An 18,939-nucleotide genomic window follows, 5' to 3' on the forward strand; every position below is an offset into this window, starting at 1 on the left:
CAGAAGGATGTTTACCTGTGTTTTATTGACTATGGAAAGGCATTCGACTGTGTGGATCATAACAAACTATGGATAACATTGCAGAGAATGGGAATTCCAGAACACTTAACTGTGCTCATGAGGAACCTATACGTAGATCAAGAGGCAGTTGTTCAAACAGAACAAGGGGATACTGCGTGGTTTAGAGTCTGGAAAGGTGTGTGTCAAGGTTGTATCCTTTCACTGTACTTAATTCAATCTGTATGCTGAACAAATGATCTGTGAAGCTGGATTATATGAAGAAGAACATGGCCTCAGGATTAGAGGAAGACTCATTAATAACCTGTGATATGCAGATGACACAGCCTTGCTTGCTGAAAGTGAAGAGGACTTGAAGCTCTGAATGATGAAGATTAGAGATCACAGCTTTCAGTATGGATTATACCTCAACAGGAAACAAAAATCCTCACAACTGGACCAATGAGCAACATCAGGATGAACAGGAAAAGATTGAAGCTGTCAAGGATTTCATTTTACTTGGATCCACAATTAATACTAATGGAAGCAGCAGCCAAGAAATTGAAAGACGCATTGCATTGGGCAAATCTGTTGCAAAAGACCTCTTTAAAGTGTTGAAAAACAAAGATGTCACTTTGAAGGCTAAGGTGCGCCTAACTCGAGCCCAGGTGTTTTCAGTTGCCTCATAGGCACGGGAAAGCTGGATGATGGATAAGAAAAACCAAAAAAGAATTGATGCCTTTGAATTGTGGTATTGGCAAAGAATACTGAATGTACCATGGACTGCCAAAAGAACAAACAAATCTGTCTTGGAAGAAGTGCAACCAGAATGCCAATAGAAACAAGGATGGCGAGACTACATCTCACATGATTTGGACATGTTGTCAGCAGGGATCAGTCACTGGAGAAGGACATCATGGTTAGTAGAGTGTCGTTGAAAAAGAGGAAGACCCTCAAAGAGATGGATTGACACTGTCTGCAACAGTGGGCTTGAACATAGCAACGATTGTGAGGATGTTGCAGGACCAGGCAGTGCTTCGTTTTGTTGTACATAGGGTTGCTGTGAGTCGGAACCGACTCGATGACAACTAACAGTAGTTATATCTGTGTAATGTTTTGTGAGCTGTCACTGGCTGTTGATTGCATCAGCTATGAGGGTATAAGTGACTGTGGTTAGATACCATTTGTCCATGTGTTGTAAGGACTTGCTTGAGTGGTATTTCATAACCTGATGCAGAGCAGCCATTACTAGTTTGAGTTTCTGCCCTAATACTTTTTAATATATATATTCTATTTGTGAAATATTTTTAAGGACATTGTTTTAAAATTATTCAATATTAGTCTGCCTTCCCTGACTTTTTTTTTCCCCCCTGACTTAGTACAAAAAACAAACCGGTCGCCGTCAAGTAAATTCCACCTGACTTTGCAGAGACCTTTCGTGTCCTCTGTAGTGCTGAAAGCAGTGTGTGTGTACATAAGACACCTGACTAGATTGTTTTGGCATGACCTTGTTTCTGTGGTATATGTTCACATGATCTAATTCTAAATTTCTCTGAACTTTTCCCCTTCAGTTTAATGAGTGGTGTTAAGAATAATGTCGGAAGAGGGATCAACGTTGCCTTGGTAAATGGTAAGAATAATTATTTTAACTTTGGGGTGTGTTGTTGTTGTTAGGTGCCGTCGAGTGGGATCTGACTCATAGCGACCCTACGCACAGCAGAATGAAACACTGCCTGGTCCTGCGCCATCCTTACCATCGTTGTTATGCTCGAGCTCATTGTTGCAGCCACTGTGTCAATCCACCTCGTTGAGGGTCTTCCTCTTTTTTGCTGACCCTGTGCTCTGCCAAGCATGATGTCCTTCTCCAGGGACTGACCCTCCTGAGAACATGTCCAAAGTATGTAAGACACAGTCTCGTCATCCTTGCTTCTAAGGAGCATTCTGGTTGTACTTCCTCTAAGACAGATTTGTTCGTTCTTTTGGCAGTCCACGGTTTATTCAATAGTCTTCGCCAACACCACAATTCAAAGGCATCAACTCTTCTTCGGTCTTCCTTATTCATTGTCCAGCTTTCACATGCATATGATGCGATTGAAAATACCATGGCTTGGGTCAGGCGCACCTTAGTCTTCAGGGTGATATCTTTGCTCTTCAACACTTGGAAGAGGTCCTTTGGAGCAGATTTGCCCAATGCAATGCGTCTTTTCATTTCTTGACTGCTGCTTCCATGGCTGTTGATTGTGGATCCAAGTAAAACGAAATCCTTGACAACTTCAGTCTTTTCTCTGTTTATCCTGATGTTGCTCATTGGTCCAGTTGTGAGGATTTTTGTTTTCTTTATGTTGAGGTGTAATCCATACTGAAGGGTGTGGTCTTTGATCTTCATTAGTAAGTGCTTCAAGTCCTCTTCGCTTTCAGCAATCAAGGTTGTGTCATCTGCATAATGCAGGTTGTTAATGAGTCGTCCTCCAACCTTGATGCCCCGTTCTTCTTCATATAGTCCAGCTTCTCATATTATTTGTTCAGCATACAGATTAAATAGGTATGGTGAAAGAATACAACCCTGACACACACCTTTCCTGACTTTAAACCAATCAGTATCCCCTTGTTCTGTCTGAACAACTGCCTCTTGATCTATGTAAAGGTTCCTCAGGAGCACAATTAAGTGTTCTGGAATTCCCATTCTTCGCAGTGTTATCCATAGTTTGTTCTGATCCACACACTTGAATGCCTTTGCACAGTTAGTAAAACCCATGTAAACATCCTTCTGGTATTCTCTGCTTTCACCCAGAATCCATCTGACATCAGCAATGATAATCCCTGGTTCCACGTCCTCTTCTGAAACCGGCCTGAATTTTTGGCAGTTCCCTGTCGATACACTGCCGCAGCCATTTTGGAATGATCTTCAGCAGAATTTTGCTTGCGTGTGATATGAATGATATTGTTCTATAATTTCCACATTCGGTTGGATCACCTTTCTTGGGAGTAGGCATAAATATGGATCTCTTCCAGTCAGTTGGCCAGGAAGCTGTCTTCCATATTTCTTGGCATAGACAAGTGAGCACCTCCAGCACTGCACCCGTTTGTTGAAACGTCTCAATTGATATTCCATCAATTCCTGGAGCCTTGTTTTTCACCAATGCCTTCAGAGCAGTTTGGACTTCTTCCTTCAGTACCATTGGTTCCTGATCATATGCCACGTCTTGAAATGGTTGAATATCGACTAATTCTTCTTGGTATTATGACTCTGCGTATTCCTTTTATCTTCTTTTGATGCTTCCTGCATCATTTAATATTTTCCCCATGGAATCCTTCACTATTGCAACTGGAGGCTTGAATTTTTTCTTCAGTTCTTTCAGCTTGAGAAACCCCGAGCGTGTTCTTCCCTTTCAGTTTTCCGTCTCCAGCTCTTTACACATGGAGTGTAGTCGGTAAATATTCATGTACCCAAAATAATTATCAAGGGAGCAGATTGGGAAATGCCATGCTTGACACTGAAGCCCTCCCTGTCTCAAAAACAAATGAAGAAACAAAAAAGTATAGATGGAGCCTTGGTGTCCAAGTATTTGTAGCATATTTTCTCAGAAGCATCTCAGCTGCTTTTATAGAGAGCTTCCCATGCAGTTGTCAGAAAATAACCAATCTAACATTAAACTGATAAATTCTTGTTGGAAATTTTGGAGTTCTGACGTAATGTGAAAGGAGGCCTGGTGCACAATGGCTACTAACTGGAAGGTCAGTGGTTTGAACCCCCCCAGTGGCTCCATCGGAGAAAAGACCTGGCGATCTACTCCTATAAAGATTATAGGAAAACCTAGGGGACAGTTTTGCTATGTCCCATAGGGTCATTGTGAGTTGGAATCAGTGCAGTGGCACACAACAACAATGTAATATGAAGAACGGTTGACAGGAATGTGGGGGTTCATAAATGACAAAGTGTGGTGGACTATGGGATGGGATGGTGGAAGGGATGGAGAGTAAGAATTTATTGTAAGTTTTCACTTCTCTCTACGCTACTTTGTTAGCTTTGTTGGTGTAAACTAGTTCTCTGAATTCTTTGGGTAGTCTAGCAAAATCATATCTGAAAATCTGAACCTGTGGAGTGAGGCCTGGTTTGGTCCTCTCTGTTGTGGTACAAAAGACCTGTGAAGCTGTCTAGGGTAGTTAAAAACCACCAGCCACCTCACCCACTTCACAGGGCAGGAAAATACTTTTTACTTCTTTCTCAAGAAGCAAATTTTTACGTTTCTGCTTTCTTCATTTTATTAGTTAAAATGTTGTATACCTATTTAATTAATAGCAAAAAAATATACTTTAAAAGAAAAATAAATATAAAATGGATATATTTTTAAGAAGACGACTTTAATGATAGAAACTATCTGATTCAAGGAGATTTTTTTTCACAGGAGAAGGGTTTATGTATTTTTGAGTAATTCTTAAATGAGGGACGATGGTAACACAGAGAGATGAAAAACATCTCACATTTAATTAGTCAGATTGGCAGTCAGGAGTGAACTTCTCTTTGTCATTCTTGGCTAAAAAGGTTAGTGAGACAGTCCCACAGGACATCCAAAGATTATCCTTTAAAAATATGCTTCAGATGGATACAATTCAAATTTTAAGTCTTTCTCTCAAAATAGTTTTTTCTCTGCTAATGAATTCACATCGATCTTTGGATAAGATCATTTTTTTTATACAGTGTACAGTATATTTCAGTTACACAATTTGATATGAATTTCATCTCTTTCAGGAAAAACAGGAGAATTATTAAACACTAAATATTTTGACATGTGGGGAGGAGGTAAGTGGGAATAACCTGTAACTCTGTATTCATCTGTTAGACTGTCTTCTTCTTCAGCATGATGCAGTCCATTAATGAGGGAATAACTTGCTGTTTGGGTGGGTGGCCATTTTATTCTTTCGCTTTTCACCAAATCCCCGCTATATTTAAGTGCTCAGTCATATTATATATACTTTGGTTTTATTAGAAGTATTGATTGTGGTATGTAATTGAGGACATTAATATAAAAATTGGGGTTTAAAAAACACATCTGATTTTGTACAGGACAGCTAATTCTAGGTTTGATGAAACTAGGTAGCTAACTTTGTAAGCAAGGAGCTTTGGGCCCCTTTGGGTTTTTTCTGAAGTTCAAAAGGATAAATATAATTTGAAGGTCAAAAAAACCTACTTAGACACTTCCAATTGACTGAATTGATCTCTTTATGTATGGTTTTTTCAATATCAGAATTACAGTCTAGGAGCATTCGACATACAAGATAAACAGTCAGGTTTTAGGAAAGGATTAATTCTATTATTCCCAGTTCCACCTTGTGATGTACGGCTAATTATTAAAGTAGATGGAATTTTCTTCCCAGTTATTTGGACTTAGAGTGGTCCACAGATATTTTCCCTTTATGTACTTGGAAGTCCCTTAAGGAACTGTCGAGAAGTCACCAACAGGCAGAGAGAAGGACCTGGCACCCAGAAGAAGAATACTGCCTGAAAGAAAGGGCTTGCTTCCTTATTTGAAGGAAGGCCAACACTGGTTTATCTCTTGATTCTTCTCTCAGTTGTTAGTTTTGGAAATTTATCAGCGTGGCAGTCTCCCCTGCACCTCTCCATCCCCTTTGAATATTTCCTAGAAGCTACAGCTATTTGGCTTTCTGAGATTTATGTTCAGAATTTTCAGAAAATTCAGCTTTTCTAGCATTTCTTCAGCTTTTAATAAAATGTCATGTCTTATTTCTTAAATGAGAGTGGGAAAACCTTTCATAGCTATCAAAGCTGTATAAACTAAAATGCTACCATCAGTTTCAGAAAGTGAAGGCATAATTGGTCCTACCAAAGCTGGCTATGGGAACACTCTTGCAAATCTTTTGTTGAAATCAGTAATGTGACCGGCAGCTCTGATAAACAGGAAGCTCTGTTAAATTTCTGCTTAAAAACACTCTACTACTTAAGAACTGGTTAACACTCTGCTACTTAAGTAATAGTTTCAGTTTACTATTATCTTTGTATTTAAATCAGAATGATTTGTTAGCTACCTTGTTACATTTTTTTTCTGATTTGAAAATGCTATTGTTACAATATAGAATAAGTTAGAGAAAATCTTTGGGAGATTTTGCTGTGGAAAGAAATGGAGTTAATCAAAGTAGCCCAATGTTCAAGTAATGGTAGATTTGGGGGCTGTAAGGAAACCTGTCATTGTGAAGAGCTCAAGATGTAAACCGATTTTTTGTAGCTGACCTTCTGCATCCTCAGTAGATACCACCAGTTTGTAGCCACTGGAGTAGTTTATTTTGAAATCCTTTTGGATCTTGATACCCTAGACGATGAAGTGGTTCATAACTTTAATACCTGCCGTGATTAGTTTGGCTTTCAGTGATAACCTAGATTCTTTCCCCCAGCTCATGGCAAGTAGATATGCCCAGAAGACCCCTTAAATCAGTATGTGTGTGCACATATGTATTTATATAATTTTTAAGAATTACACATCCCTGTGACAAATGAATAAAAGCGATGTATCTTCTTTGTAGAAAAGTACTGATACAACAATTTTATATACACTCAGAGAATCCCTGAGCCTTTCTCCTTCCCTCTGCGGTTTACTCCTGGACCTCAGAATCAGGCTTTCCACCACAAGATCCCTGAGTTTCTGAGTTCCACCGTAAGTCATTTAGTCCCTGAAATATCAATACAGAAGAACTTACAGGACAAATCAGGGTTGAGACATTGTGAGTTGATGGTGAAATCACATTAAGGGGCAAATTGGACAATTTTTTTTTTTTAACCATCCATAATTTTGTCTCCAGTGTCGACTATTCCACATTAGAAATTATTTATAAATCATAATTTAGAGATTGAGATGGCTACTTAGTCATTAAACAAAGAAAAAAAAGCCCTCAACCTTTTTCTTTTTCTTCAGATGTGGCACCATTTATTGAGTTTCTGAAGTCCATACAAGACGGAACAATAGTCTTAATGGGAACATACGATGATGGAGCAACCAAGTATGTAAACTTAAAACGTTACACAGCTTTTTGGAGTGATGGTTTATAATTATAAAAGCAATACATTTTTGTTGAAAAAATGTAAAATATAGCAAAGTAGCTGCCAGATAGCCACTATTAGCATTTTTTTAGTTGGTTTCCTCCTGATCTTTCCTTACAGTTATATAGTGACTTAGTTATCTAGTGCTGCTGTAGCAGAAATACCACAACTGGATGGCTTTAACAAACAAATTTATTTTCTTAACGTTTGGGTGGCTACAAGTCCAAATTTAGGGTGCCGGCTTTAAGGGAGGGCCTTCTCTGTTGGCTCTGGGGGAAAGTCCCTGTCTCGTCTCAGCTTCCGTTTCTTGGCTCCTTAGAGATCTTTTGTGGCCTGGCATCTATCTTCGCCCATCTCTGTTTCCTTGCTGCTTAATCTCTCAAAAGAGATTGATTTAAAACACACCCTACATGAATACTGCCTATTAACTTAACAAAGAAAACTCATTCCCAAATAGGATTATGACCACAAGTATAGATAGCCAAAAACTGAACCTACCACTCAATGGCCATGTTTTTTTTTTTGTTTTTTTTTTTATAATAGTTAATGAGCAAGCTAAATTTTGCTATTATATTCCTCCTTTTGGAGAGAATGCCGTGTGACTTCTTAACTTCATGCCTAAGTGCAAGGTTTAAATGTGAACCTTTTGTCTTGGAGTAAGGAGGGATCTTAAAGGTATGAATCAGTGTCCCAGCCAGGGCAAGGTTCCTTTGGAACATCTCTGAATACCTCGCCAAACTCCTTACCTTGTAAAGGTGCCGGAACCCTTGCCGTTTGTCTGTATGAAACAAAATGAGACAAAAACAATATTTGAAATAAATGTTGTGTTCTGAAGGTGATCTTCGTCTAAATTCTACCAGATAGTCCTTAGTTTGGATAAGAGAAATGACAGAACAATAAACGTATTTCCCTATCATTTGACGCTTCAGGTATTTGAAGCTAATTGGCACTTCACTTTAGTTTTCCTCTCTTCAGGCCTCAAACTGCGTGGCTCTTTTAACCTTTTATCATGTTAGGTTTCTAGGTTGTTTCACCCTCCTGGCTGCATTTCCTTGGGCGTTCTCGAGTTGATTATTGTCTGTCTGAAAATAAGTGGCCCCAAATTGAACACAATGTTCCAGATGTGGTCTGGCCAGTACAGGGCACCATGGAGATGCGAGCTTACCATGTTTTAGGTATTATATTTCTTTGAATATTCATGCAGACTAGTATTGTATTAGTTTTCTTTAAACAGTCACATAACATTTTTGGCTCATGAGGTTTTGGTCAAGTTAAATTCTCAGATCTTTTCATTTGATCTCAGACTTTTTTTTTTTTTAAACCACTGCCAAGTCAGGTCTCACTCCCCATTGAGAACTTGATTTTGTTTAATCTAAATGGAGCACTTTATGTTCATTTATCCTTGTTAAATTTAATTTTGCTGATTTGGGCTCACTTGGTCTTGATTCTGACATTTGTCTTATGAGCTCTGTTTTTGTTTTTTTTTTGTGATCTAGACTTTGAGTCTCTCCAAAGTTTTTTTAAGTCTAAATATAAGTCATTGATAAAAATGTTTACCAAGGGCAGAGTGCCACCCTGCTAGAGTCCTCCTCCCAGGGATTCGGTCTGCCAATCAACTGCCCACGCTACTATTCAGCCAGCTGCCAGTGAACCCAAATAAGCATGTCATCCAGCTGCTGCTTTATTATTTTATTCATAGAGGGTATGTTCTAAGACTATCAGATGCTCACTTGAAATTCATGGACTGTGCTAATAATTAGTACCCCGATCTACTGCCCAAAACCTCTTCAGAAGCAAAAGTAGCTGAAATGGTGGTAAATTGGCTTCACTTATTCCTCCTTCCTCCTACCCTTGATTTCTTTTTAATGTTCGGAGATTGTCTTTGCTGTAATCTGAAGTGGTTGCAGCAGTACATCCACAGGGAACTGCTAGAAATTCAAGCTGGATTCAGAAGAGGATGCGGAAGGAGGGATATCATTGCTGACGTCAGATGGATCTTGACGGAGAGGAGAGAACACCAGAAAGTAGTTTACTTGTGTTTTATTGACTGTGCAAAGGCATTCGACTGTGTGGATCATAACAAATTATGGATAAGACCTCTTTAAAGTGTTAAAAAGCAAAGATGTCACCTTGAGGACTAAAGTACACCTGACCCCAAGCTATGATATTTTCAATTGCCTTACATGCATGCAAGAGCTGGAAAATGAATAAGGAAGACCAAAGAAGAATTGATGAATTTGAATTATGGTGTTGGTGCCAGAAGAATGAAGAAATCTGTCTTGGAAGAAGTACAGCCAGAATGCTCCTTAGAAGCAAGGTTGGCAAGGCTTTGTCTCATGTACTTTGGACATGTTATCAGGAGGGACCAGGTCCTGGAGAAGGACATCATGCTTGGTAAAGTAGAGGGTCAATGAAAAAGTGGAGGACCCTAAATGAAATGGATTGACACAGTGGCTGCAGCAATGGGCTCAAACATAGCAACAATTGTGAGGATGGCGCAGGACTGGGCAGTGTTTCGTTCTGTTGTACTTGGGTTCACTATGTGTCAGAACCAACTCGTTGACACCTAACAACAGCAGCAACATTCTAAAGTAACTGACGTAAGCTTGTAGATGATGTTAACAAGTTCCTTTAAAGTCTAGGCATGTGACTTGTATGGACCTGGAGGCTCAAAAATTTACTTTAAAACACGGACGTTTTTGAGCTACTATTTCCTTTTTATGTCGATAAAGTGTTTGCCTCACTGGAGAAGACAGGCTTTGATTTTTCAATATTACTACATTTTTCTTGTGAAATGGAAAGTCCCTTTGTTTTCACACTTGGTAGTAAAAGTGCTTTCTGTGCCTTTCATAGTTTTGTCTCATCTGGTCTCATTCTGAGTACTACAGGACTTCCTGGTAGTAGTAGTAGAAGCTTTGTCATTAGTAACGTGTGGTTTGCCTTGTGTTTGTACACTTCTTTTTTAAGTTTGAGCCCATCACAGTACACCCCTGTAGTAGCACTAATTTAGAAACTGTCCTCCCTTTTTTCTGGGATTTGCAATTATAGAGTGAAAATTACTGGTTTTCTTGCTTGTTTGTTTTTAAAGAGTCATTCCCTCATAGGAGTTGCTATTCTAGATTTTTGTAATATGTTCTCTTTTGTACTATGGTACGTGGTCCCCTATGCCTAGTGTTTCTTACCTTATTCTTCAAATTCCTGGGTAGTATGGTGATTTTCTTCCAAAGTTCTTTACACCTCAACTTCCCAGCTTGTTCTTCCCTGTTGTTTAGAATTGAGCCCAGAATATCAGTTCTTCTTGTTGCCTCCTGTGCTTTTTTTGAGAAGACCAGAAAAAACCAATTGCTCTTGAGTCAGTCCCCAACTCATGGCAACCCCATGTGTGTCAAGAGTAGAACTGTGCTCCAGAGGGTTTCCAGTGGCTGATTTTTCAGAAGTAGACACCAAGCCTTTCTTCCAAGGGACCTCTGGGTGGACTCAAGCCACCAGCCTTTCCATTAGCAGCTGAGTACATTAAGCACTTGTACCACCCAGGGACTCTGCTTTTAGAAAAAGGAAGTGTAAGTTAGGTTGCTTGGATGGCGTGACCTGTAGGGCTGTCAGATGGGCCTCCTTTCCCAGTGAGGCTTGAGGCAGATCCAGAGACTCCCCATCTCCAGCCCCTACTTCTCTTCTACTCCAGGTGGTCTCTGTGCAGCTTTAGAGTCTGTTCCAGGAGAACTCAATCCCTAGCTCTGTCTACCTCCTGGTTTGTCACAGGATAGTTTTCTATTTTAAAGAAAATTCTAACCTAAAATAATTTATTCCATACGAATTTTTTTTAACAGCTCAGCTAGTTAAGACAATTAGTAAAGATTAAAATACGTGCAATAAACCCATGATGTTTCCATATAGAATAAAGAAGCTTTTATCTCCAAGCTTTATTTTCTATCTAAATATATTAGTTACATTGGCTTTTAAAGAAATGATTATATTTAATCTAGTGTTTAGAATACTGACTGTATTACATGGCTTTTAAACTTCTTTTTGGAATATGAAATTAAATCTTTTAAAGGAGTTCTGATGGTGCAATGATTAAGTACTCTGCTGCTAACTGCAAGGTCAGCGGTTTGAACCCACTCATAGCAGCTCCATGAGAGAAAAGACCTGGTGATCTTCTCTCATAAAGGTTACAGCCTAGAAAGCCCTGTGGGGCAGTTCTGTTCTGTCCTACAGGGTTTCCATGAGTCTGAATCGATTCAGCGCCACCCAACAACTTAAATAGAAGATACCAAAAAGGAATGATAAAATGATCCCCAAACTCTACCTAGATCAGAAAAATTTATAAGTCATTAAGAAAGATGTCTTATTTTAAAACTATAAATATATATACATACATATATACATGCGTCAGGGACCTAAGACCACCTCCAGATTGGATTCACTAGGACGACTGAATATATCGTCTATACTCGCAGCCATGATTTTTTATAGGGAAAGGATACAAAACAAAATCAGTAAAGGGGAAATGTGCATGGGACAAAGTCTAAAGGAGACCAGGCCTAGCTTTCCAAGAGTCCTTGCCCAAACGGAGTCACACAGAATGTAGTTACTTCCTCCTACAATGAATTGTGACAACACATGTGAAATGTTGTCTACGAGGGAAGCTCATTAGAGACTCAGTGCCAAGTGTTTTTATGGAGGGTTAGGTTTCTAGGCACCTTTTACCTAAAATGTACCCAAAACTCTGGAATCCCAGAAAGAAAGCCCGTGTTCGGCATAAACCACATTGTTGATACAAACAGTTGAGGCACAGTGAGCCCTTCTTATCAGGGAAAAGTGAGAGCCCCCAAAAGCTAATTACCCAAATGCCAGCCAAGGTCTAACCTTGCAAGCAGGCCTTCCTGTGTCTAAGGCCTGCTGTGTTAAATGTTCTATACAGAACCTAATGGTGTTCTCATGGGGAAGTAAGGAAAGAGATTGATGGAGTTGTCTTAGTCATCTAGTGCTGCTATAACAAATACCACAAGTGGATCGCTTTAACAAAGAGAAGTTTATCCTCTCACAGTATAGTAGGCTAGAAGTCCGAATTCAGGGCACCGGCTCCAGGGAAAGTCATTCTCTCTTGGCTCTGGAGGAACGTCCTTGTCATCAGTCTTCCCTTGGTCTGGAAGCATCTCAGCGCAGGAACCTCAGGTCCAAAGGACACGCTCTGCTCCCAGCACTGCTTTCTTGGTGGTATGAGGTCCCCTTGTCTCTCTGCCCGCTTCTCTCTCACATCTCAAAGAGATTGGCTTAAGACACGAATCTTGTGTATCTCATCAATGTAACCCCCACTAATCTGTCTCATTTCATCATAGTGATAGGATTTACAACACACAGGGGAATCACCTAAAATTGTGGAGAATCATACAATACTGGGATTCATGGCCCAGCTAAATTGACAGATATTTTGGGGGGACACAATTCAATCCATGACAGGAGTCAAAATTTAAAGCTAAATTTTCAAGTTGATTCTAGATCTCTGGTCTAAATTGGCTTGGTTTTTTCATAGAGATCAAAATTCAAAAGTACAGAAGTGAAACATGATTGCCCATCGATATATCTCTTAGTTGATGCAAAACCCTTAGGTAAGGATTTTATTTACTTTTTACAGGGGGCCATACCTGCATTTGGCTAATCACTTTGCAAGCAGTTTTTGTATATAACGCAATCTCCTTGGCATTTGTGAACTTACATTCACTGTTTCAGCCACTGAAAGACCGGTGGTGTGCCAGTTTGTAATTTTTCTGAGCCCCACAGCTGATTTGCAGTAGACAGCCGCCCAGTGGACCTATTGCTTGACCTCTGCATCTCAGTCCTACTTTATCGTTTCAGCCTAGTGATACGAGCATGGGATGCTTACAAGAACACGGTGGGATAAATAAGTACTTTGCTCACTGATGCTCTAGCTATTTACAATTACTTATCCTCCAGCTATTCGCATATATGAAACTTGCCTTGGCTCAGGTCCAAGCCTCTAGAACTGGTTGCTGTATATGGCTTAATACCAAATACCTGCACAGGTGGCCTTCAGTTATCTTTTTGGTTGTCTTCTTTTTTTTTTTTTTAGCTGTATAGTTTACATTTATCTACTGAGTTTCTTCTGCCCTTTGAGACAGAGGAGACAGAGAATCACTCATACTTAGGATAATAAACTAAAAAAAAACACCCACATCCATTGCCATTGAGTCAATTCCAACTGATAGCGACCCTGTAGTACAGAGTAGAATTGCCCCATAGGGTTTCCAAGGAACCACTGGTGGATTCGAACTGCAGACCTTTTGGTTAGCAGCTGAGCTCTTAACCAGTGCGCCGCCAGGACTCCCTTAGGATAATAACCTACATAAAAATCTTTTGTGGCAGTTAATGTTTTCCCTAGCAGTGGACTTGTCACTCTCCTTCCCCTGCTGACAGGTTCATAGTTGCTATGTGGTTAATATTTTCATTTTTAATAAATAATTACTTAGCAGTTACCACTGAAGTATAATTCGTATCCGCATCCTCAAAATTCATTTGGTTTTAAATAAGATATTTTGTTAGAAACATTCATATTTCTGTCAGCATTTACCTTTATTTAAATGTAATTTACAAGAGATATAGTGGAACTTGAAAGTGATTTCTGATTTTACAAAAGTATCCGTAGCTTGACTTTGCATTAGCCTACGTAGGCATCTACTACCCGGGTAGGTCTCACTTTTATTTGATGGATATAATTAAAATAATTAAATGAAGGTTAATTATTGTCATGAAATAAAGACATCTAAAAGGTACTTCCTAATAAGGTAACCCTGGTGGCGTAGGGGTTAAGTGCTACAGCTGCTTACCAAAGGGCCGGCAGTTCGAATCTGCTAGGCCCTCCTTGGAAACTCTGTGGGGCAGTTCTACTCTGTCCTATAGGGTCGCTATGAGTCGGAATCGACTCGACGGCACTGGGTTTGGTTTTTTGGTTTAATAAAGTAAACTTTAATTGCTGGATTTCATGTCTTTTGTCACTAGAGAATTAAAACAGTAGAAATGTTAACTCTGAAAAAAATTTTGTATTTTTCATTGTTTGTGTTCTCTTATTTAAGCTGACATTTTCTCGTCTTCTCATTTGCTTTCTTAGATAATAGATACCATACTATGCACTGTGTTTACTGTATTATCCTTTGTCTCCCTCTCTCAGACTCAACGATGAGGCGCGGCGGCTCATTGCTGAATTGGGGAGTACATCTATTACTAATCTTGGTTTTAGAGATAACTGGGTCTTCTGTGGTGGGAAAGGCATTAAGACAAAAAGCCCTTTTGAACAGGTTAGTGTCTTAGATTTTCTTATTTGATGAAGAAAAGTAAATTGTGTGAAGCCCTTTGGTACATATTCCTATCCAACCTATTTGAAAATTAGAGTAAACAGACATTAAATATGCTCACGTATTTTTATAAGGTCTCGGTCATCAGTTAGGGCACTGTTTTAATTTTAAAACCTAAAAATAATCATATCCTTCTTTGGGATTATTTTTTCCTACGTGACAATGCATTGGAACATGATTACTTTTATCTTAAACTTTTTAGGACTTGTTACTAAGGATTTCAGTTGAACTTTTGATATTAGAATCAGTTAGGTTCCGAAATACTTTAGAACTTAATGTGCCCTAAACTTTGTTTTTTGACTAAGAAATGATCCTTTGAGAACATGTGGAATATTTTGTTCTTTCAGCTGTTGTTTGAAGGTCTGCCACATACACACCAGGCCCTACAAATCCTTCATTTAATATCTTAAGTGATAATTTGTATGAACTCATCATTGACACGAATGTTACTAAAGTGTGAGTGAAGCGTGTTATCGCAAATTAACAGTTGACAAAGGTTTTTTAAACTGTATACCACTATTGTGTTCCAATAGCACATAAAGAACAATAAGGATACAAACAAATACGAAGGCTGGCCGGAAGTCGTAGAAATGGAAGGATGCATCCCCCAGAAGCAAGACTAATGGAAACATGGGGATAGCCGAAGGAGGCGCACTTTCTCTACTAATTGGGAAAGCTGTACCGAAGAAGCTACGTGTACATATTTGAAGAGCATGCAGCCATCTCGTTGTGTGCATGAGCATTATCTCTTTTGATATCAGGATTATTTATTGCTGACGTAAATAGAGATCTTTGTAAATAGTCACCGTAATGAGCAAATCACCGAACCATTTCTAAAAACATTGCCCCGATATATAATGTTTAGATGGCTGTGGCAATACATCTTTTAATTCTAAAAGCGTATCCAGTGGGTAATTGAACAGATCGTGAGACATATATTGATATATATACTGGTTGCCATGAAAATCTGTCATGGAATAACATGGATTTTAGGAAGGAGATGTACTTTCTTTTATATATATAGTCTTTTAAATTAAAAAGATATTTGGCTAGCTGTGTGTGTGATGTTGCTTTACAGTCTGACTCCCTGTGAACCCCCTTTCTTGGTCTTTCTCCTTCCTACCCCTCATCTTTAGAAAACCTAGAAATGTTTGATATGAAAACTTAAAAGCACAACAAAATTCTTTTTTTAATGTACACAGTAAAAAGTGAATGTATAAATGTAGATGGCTTTCGGAACTATAGCTAGCAGGATTTTGTGTTAGCAACATGAATAGCCGTATACTAGCTACTTAGAGTTTGGCCAGTGGTGGTGACCCCACAAAACTGGCGAACCCGGCCAAGTCCCCACCCAACCTTATGAGGTCATTCGGGACGGCTAAGTTAGCCTATTTAGGGCAGTACTGGCATGCGTTTTCCCTATTTGTTACAGCGTTGGTGGCCAAGTGATTTGGAAAGAGGGCATGCTTGAATATCATGGTAATTTTGATTTGTAAACCAAGAAATAATTCTGTATTTACTTCATCTAACTTCATAATAGCAATTTTTTACTGAAGCTATAATGCCATATTTAGAAAAGTCCTTGTTACTGAGAGGACTGATAATAACATTTAGAAAATAATTTTATTTGACCCAAAATGGCTTTATACCCAATTATACATAAAAATACAGACGAGAGACCTAACTTTTTTGTTAACTTCAGATGTTCACTACATGATTAAAGTTTTTTTGTTTTTTTTTTTTAATTATTTTTTGGAGCATTAAATACTGTGTGTGAAGTATCTAAACTGGAACATAGACAAATTTAATAATCAAACTGATACAACTTAAGGCAGAACTTAAATTTTGGATCTAAATTTTAGATGACTTGTGTACAAAAACTAAAGCAGTATTTATTTTGCTATATACCAAGTTTCAAACTATTCTGATACTTCGTAAATGTTAATGAGCTTCGAGGTACTGTTTCTTCCCTGAAACTGAATGTAATTCATGAATAAATGCACCATACACATTTAAGCAATTTTTGTAAACTTTTCAGATTTTTGGTGCTTATTTGCTAAATTACATTCAGCATGTATATTTTGACATTTAAAATACTTCTGTCAATTCTGTAAATTAAAAGAAGAGTTATTTTACAGTTCCAGGAACTATGAAATAAATGTTGCTTTTTTTTTTAAGTAATGAAAATAAATTCTCTTGGTTTTGCATTGTGATTTTTTTTTTGTATTCTATAGCAAAGTAATATACCTATGAAATTTTACATCACTGTCAATGTTTGTCAGGCATTTATTGTACTGCCTAAATCATTCCAGTGTTGAAACATACCATTATCCTCTGGATATATCTTAAAGCATATAGAATTTAAGTATCAAGGTGGCAGGACATCATTTTCAATATAAAGACTGTAAAATGATGGCTTTTTTATAAAAGTCTGTAAAATGTCAAAAGAAGGGATAAAGATCGGCTGTGTAACTGCTTTGGTACAGTGTGCTCTTGTCTCAATTCTGTCTTGTATAGATTGTGCCAACTTAACTTTGGAAGCAATAATTTTACTACATTTCATTTACAGATCTCTTTTTAAAATCATAAGAAGCAAATGCTTCTTTAATGTTAAGAATTTTCTTCATTAAAATCAGAAATTTAGCATGGGCGTTCTGGTATTGTAAATGGTATTTAAGGGCTTATGGATGCGTATTTTTCCTTTGTAGTCACACATGCTTTCCTAGAACAAGTGTATTGTGATATGCCTTTTGAAATTAAGCAAAAGAAAGAGGGAAATAAGTAATATTTGGGAAATTAAAAGAAAAATTGAGCCAGAGTCTTTGTATTCCTGACTTCAATGTGATCAAAGCGAAATTTATCATTTTTTCCCCTATGTTTTATCTATTGTATTTGGTTTTAAGTGGATCAGCTAATATAATTTTATGCCAGGTGAAGCCTGATCTACTTAGCCTATATTGTACTTTAACTGATATTTTAAATGTTTACACAAATTATAAATGTTTCACAAAAAAAAAAAAAGATTTCATTTATTCAATTCAGTTCATCCTCCCCCTTTTTAAATGAATGAATGAATAAGAAAGGGAAAATGACTTGTGTTGGTCAGGGAGAAGATCTGCCACATAACCTCCTTAACTAGGTCTTGGACAGTAATAAGTACATGTAAATTAAAAGTTGTAGAATAAGTTAACAGATTTTACCTTTTCTGAAACATTAGTCAGAAAGGATTCTTTTCCTGTCTCTTCCCAGGGTGACTTGGCAGCTTGACTTTCCTGCCATATACTTGGTTTTTGATCGTCACATGCCTAGATAATCTTCATTCCCCTCTAAGCCCATCCAGTTATATTGGACCTTTCTCCCTCTTTCTAGAGGTTCCTGTTAAATTAAGGGCTAGACAGAGCAAGGAGTCCTGGGTGGTACAAAGAATTAATGTGCTCAGCTGCTAACTGAGAGGGTGGCAGTTCGAGTCCACCCAGAGGTGCCTGCCGATCTACTTTGAAAAAATTCAGCCATTGAAAACCCTGTGGAGCAGAGTTCTGCTCTGACACACATGGCCATCCACCCCAATCTTATCCTCTGCTCTTAGTAACTTCCTGACCATCCAGCTCAACTCCTGCTGCAGGTTGGGCTAGGGCCGTGATAGCTGGGGGGAGATGCTGGGACTCAGCAAGGACCCCTCTCTCATTACCATTTGGTTCTTGCTCAGAGCATCCATCCAGCAGAGTTGCCCAGGCAAGGGGGTAGTCTCTTGCATGGGAATTTCAAAACATGACTTGCTGGGGTCAGAACGTTCCCTGGTAAATCCACTATTTGAAAGGCATACATTTGATTTCCAAACACATTTTCACTTGTGGAGTCTGCATTCGATAATAGCACTGCTTGTCTAATACTGTTTCTACTGCTGACACACGGCCTGGTGGGGTAGACAAGCTCACTACTGGTGCCGGTGGCATCCCTGTCAAGTCGTAGTCTTCTGCATCATCAGTGGAAGAAAGGCATCAATTTGCAAATCAGCCTGTTGTTACCAGCCTCTATTATCCACAGGCATATCCCTCAAAGCAGAGAAGGGTAATTGCTCATTCCTGGGAATCTTAGGTTTTAGCCAAGAGCCCAGTGTGAGCCTGAGTTTTCTTTAAAACTTCTTATGAATTTTGCATTTTATTCTATCATTTACAGCTGTTTATTTTAATATAGAAATCTTTCTTTAAATTTCAACTCCAGGGTGGTTTAACTTCTGCATAGCCCTGTATATTGGGGGCCCAATTGGAGAAGCACTGGGTGCTTTCTTTGGCCTTGACCAAATGAACTTTGACCAGAAATGAACCTCAAGGAGAATGTCTTGTGGGTCCAAGCTCTGAGCAGGAGATTTAAAAGCAAATCATGCTGGGAGCTATAGTTAGAAATGTGTTCATGGAGAAAGCGGTAGTCCCTGAAAGATGAGGTTCTCGGGGGCGGGGGGGGGGGGCGCGGGTAAGGCCCTGGATGGCAGCAGTGGGAGGGCCAGTTGGTGACCATTTCCTG

General features: G+C 38.8%; 1 protein-coding gene across 8 annotated transcripts in view; it reads left to right on the forward strand.

Annotated features, from left to right (window-relative positions):
- Positions 1 to 16,894, forward strand: part of FAM3C (FAM3 metabolism regulating signaling molecule C) — a 57,631-nt gene extending 40,737 nt beyond the window's left edge. For all 8 annotated transcript variants that reach the window (XM_064289776.1, XM_064289780.1, XM_064289779.1 and 5 more), the window contains 5 exons: positions 1,569 to 1,627; positions 4,748 to 4,798; positions 6,924 to 7,008; positions 14,235 to 14,361; positions 14,952 to 16,894. In XM_064289776.1, coding sequence (XP_064145846.1) covers positions 1,569 to 1,627; positions 4,748 to 4,798; positions 6,924 to 7,008; positions 14,235 to 14,361; positions 14,952 to 15,041 — 412 coding nt within the window. In that variant the 3' untranslated portion in view covers positions 15,042 to 16,894. The remainder of the gene's footprint in view (positions 1 to 1,568; positions 1,628 to 4,747; positions 4,799 to 6,923; positions 7,009 to 14,234; positions 14,362 to 14,951) is intronic.
- The last annotated feature ends 2,045 nt before the right edge of the window (positions 16,895 to 18,939 follow it).

The sequence above is a fragment of the Loxodonta africana genome, chromosome 8, assembly GCF_030014295.1.
Source record: "Loxodonta africana isolate mLoxAfr1 chromosome 8, mLoxAfr1.hap2, whole genome shotgun sequence".
In the NCBI taxonomy this organism is placed as follows: domain Eukaryota; kingdom Metazoa; phylum Chordata; class Mammalia; order Proboscidea; family Elephantidae; genus Loxodonta; species Loxodonta africana.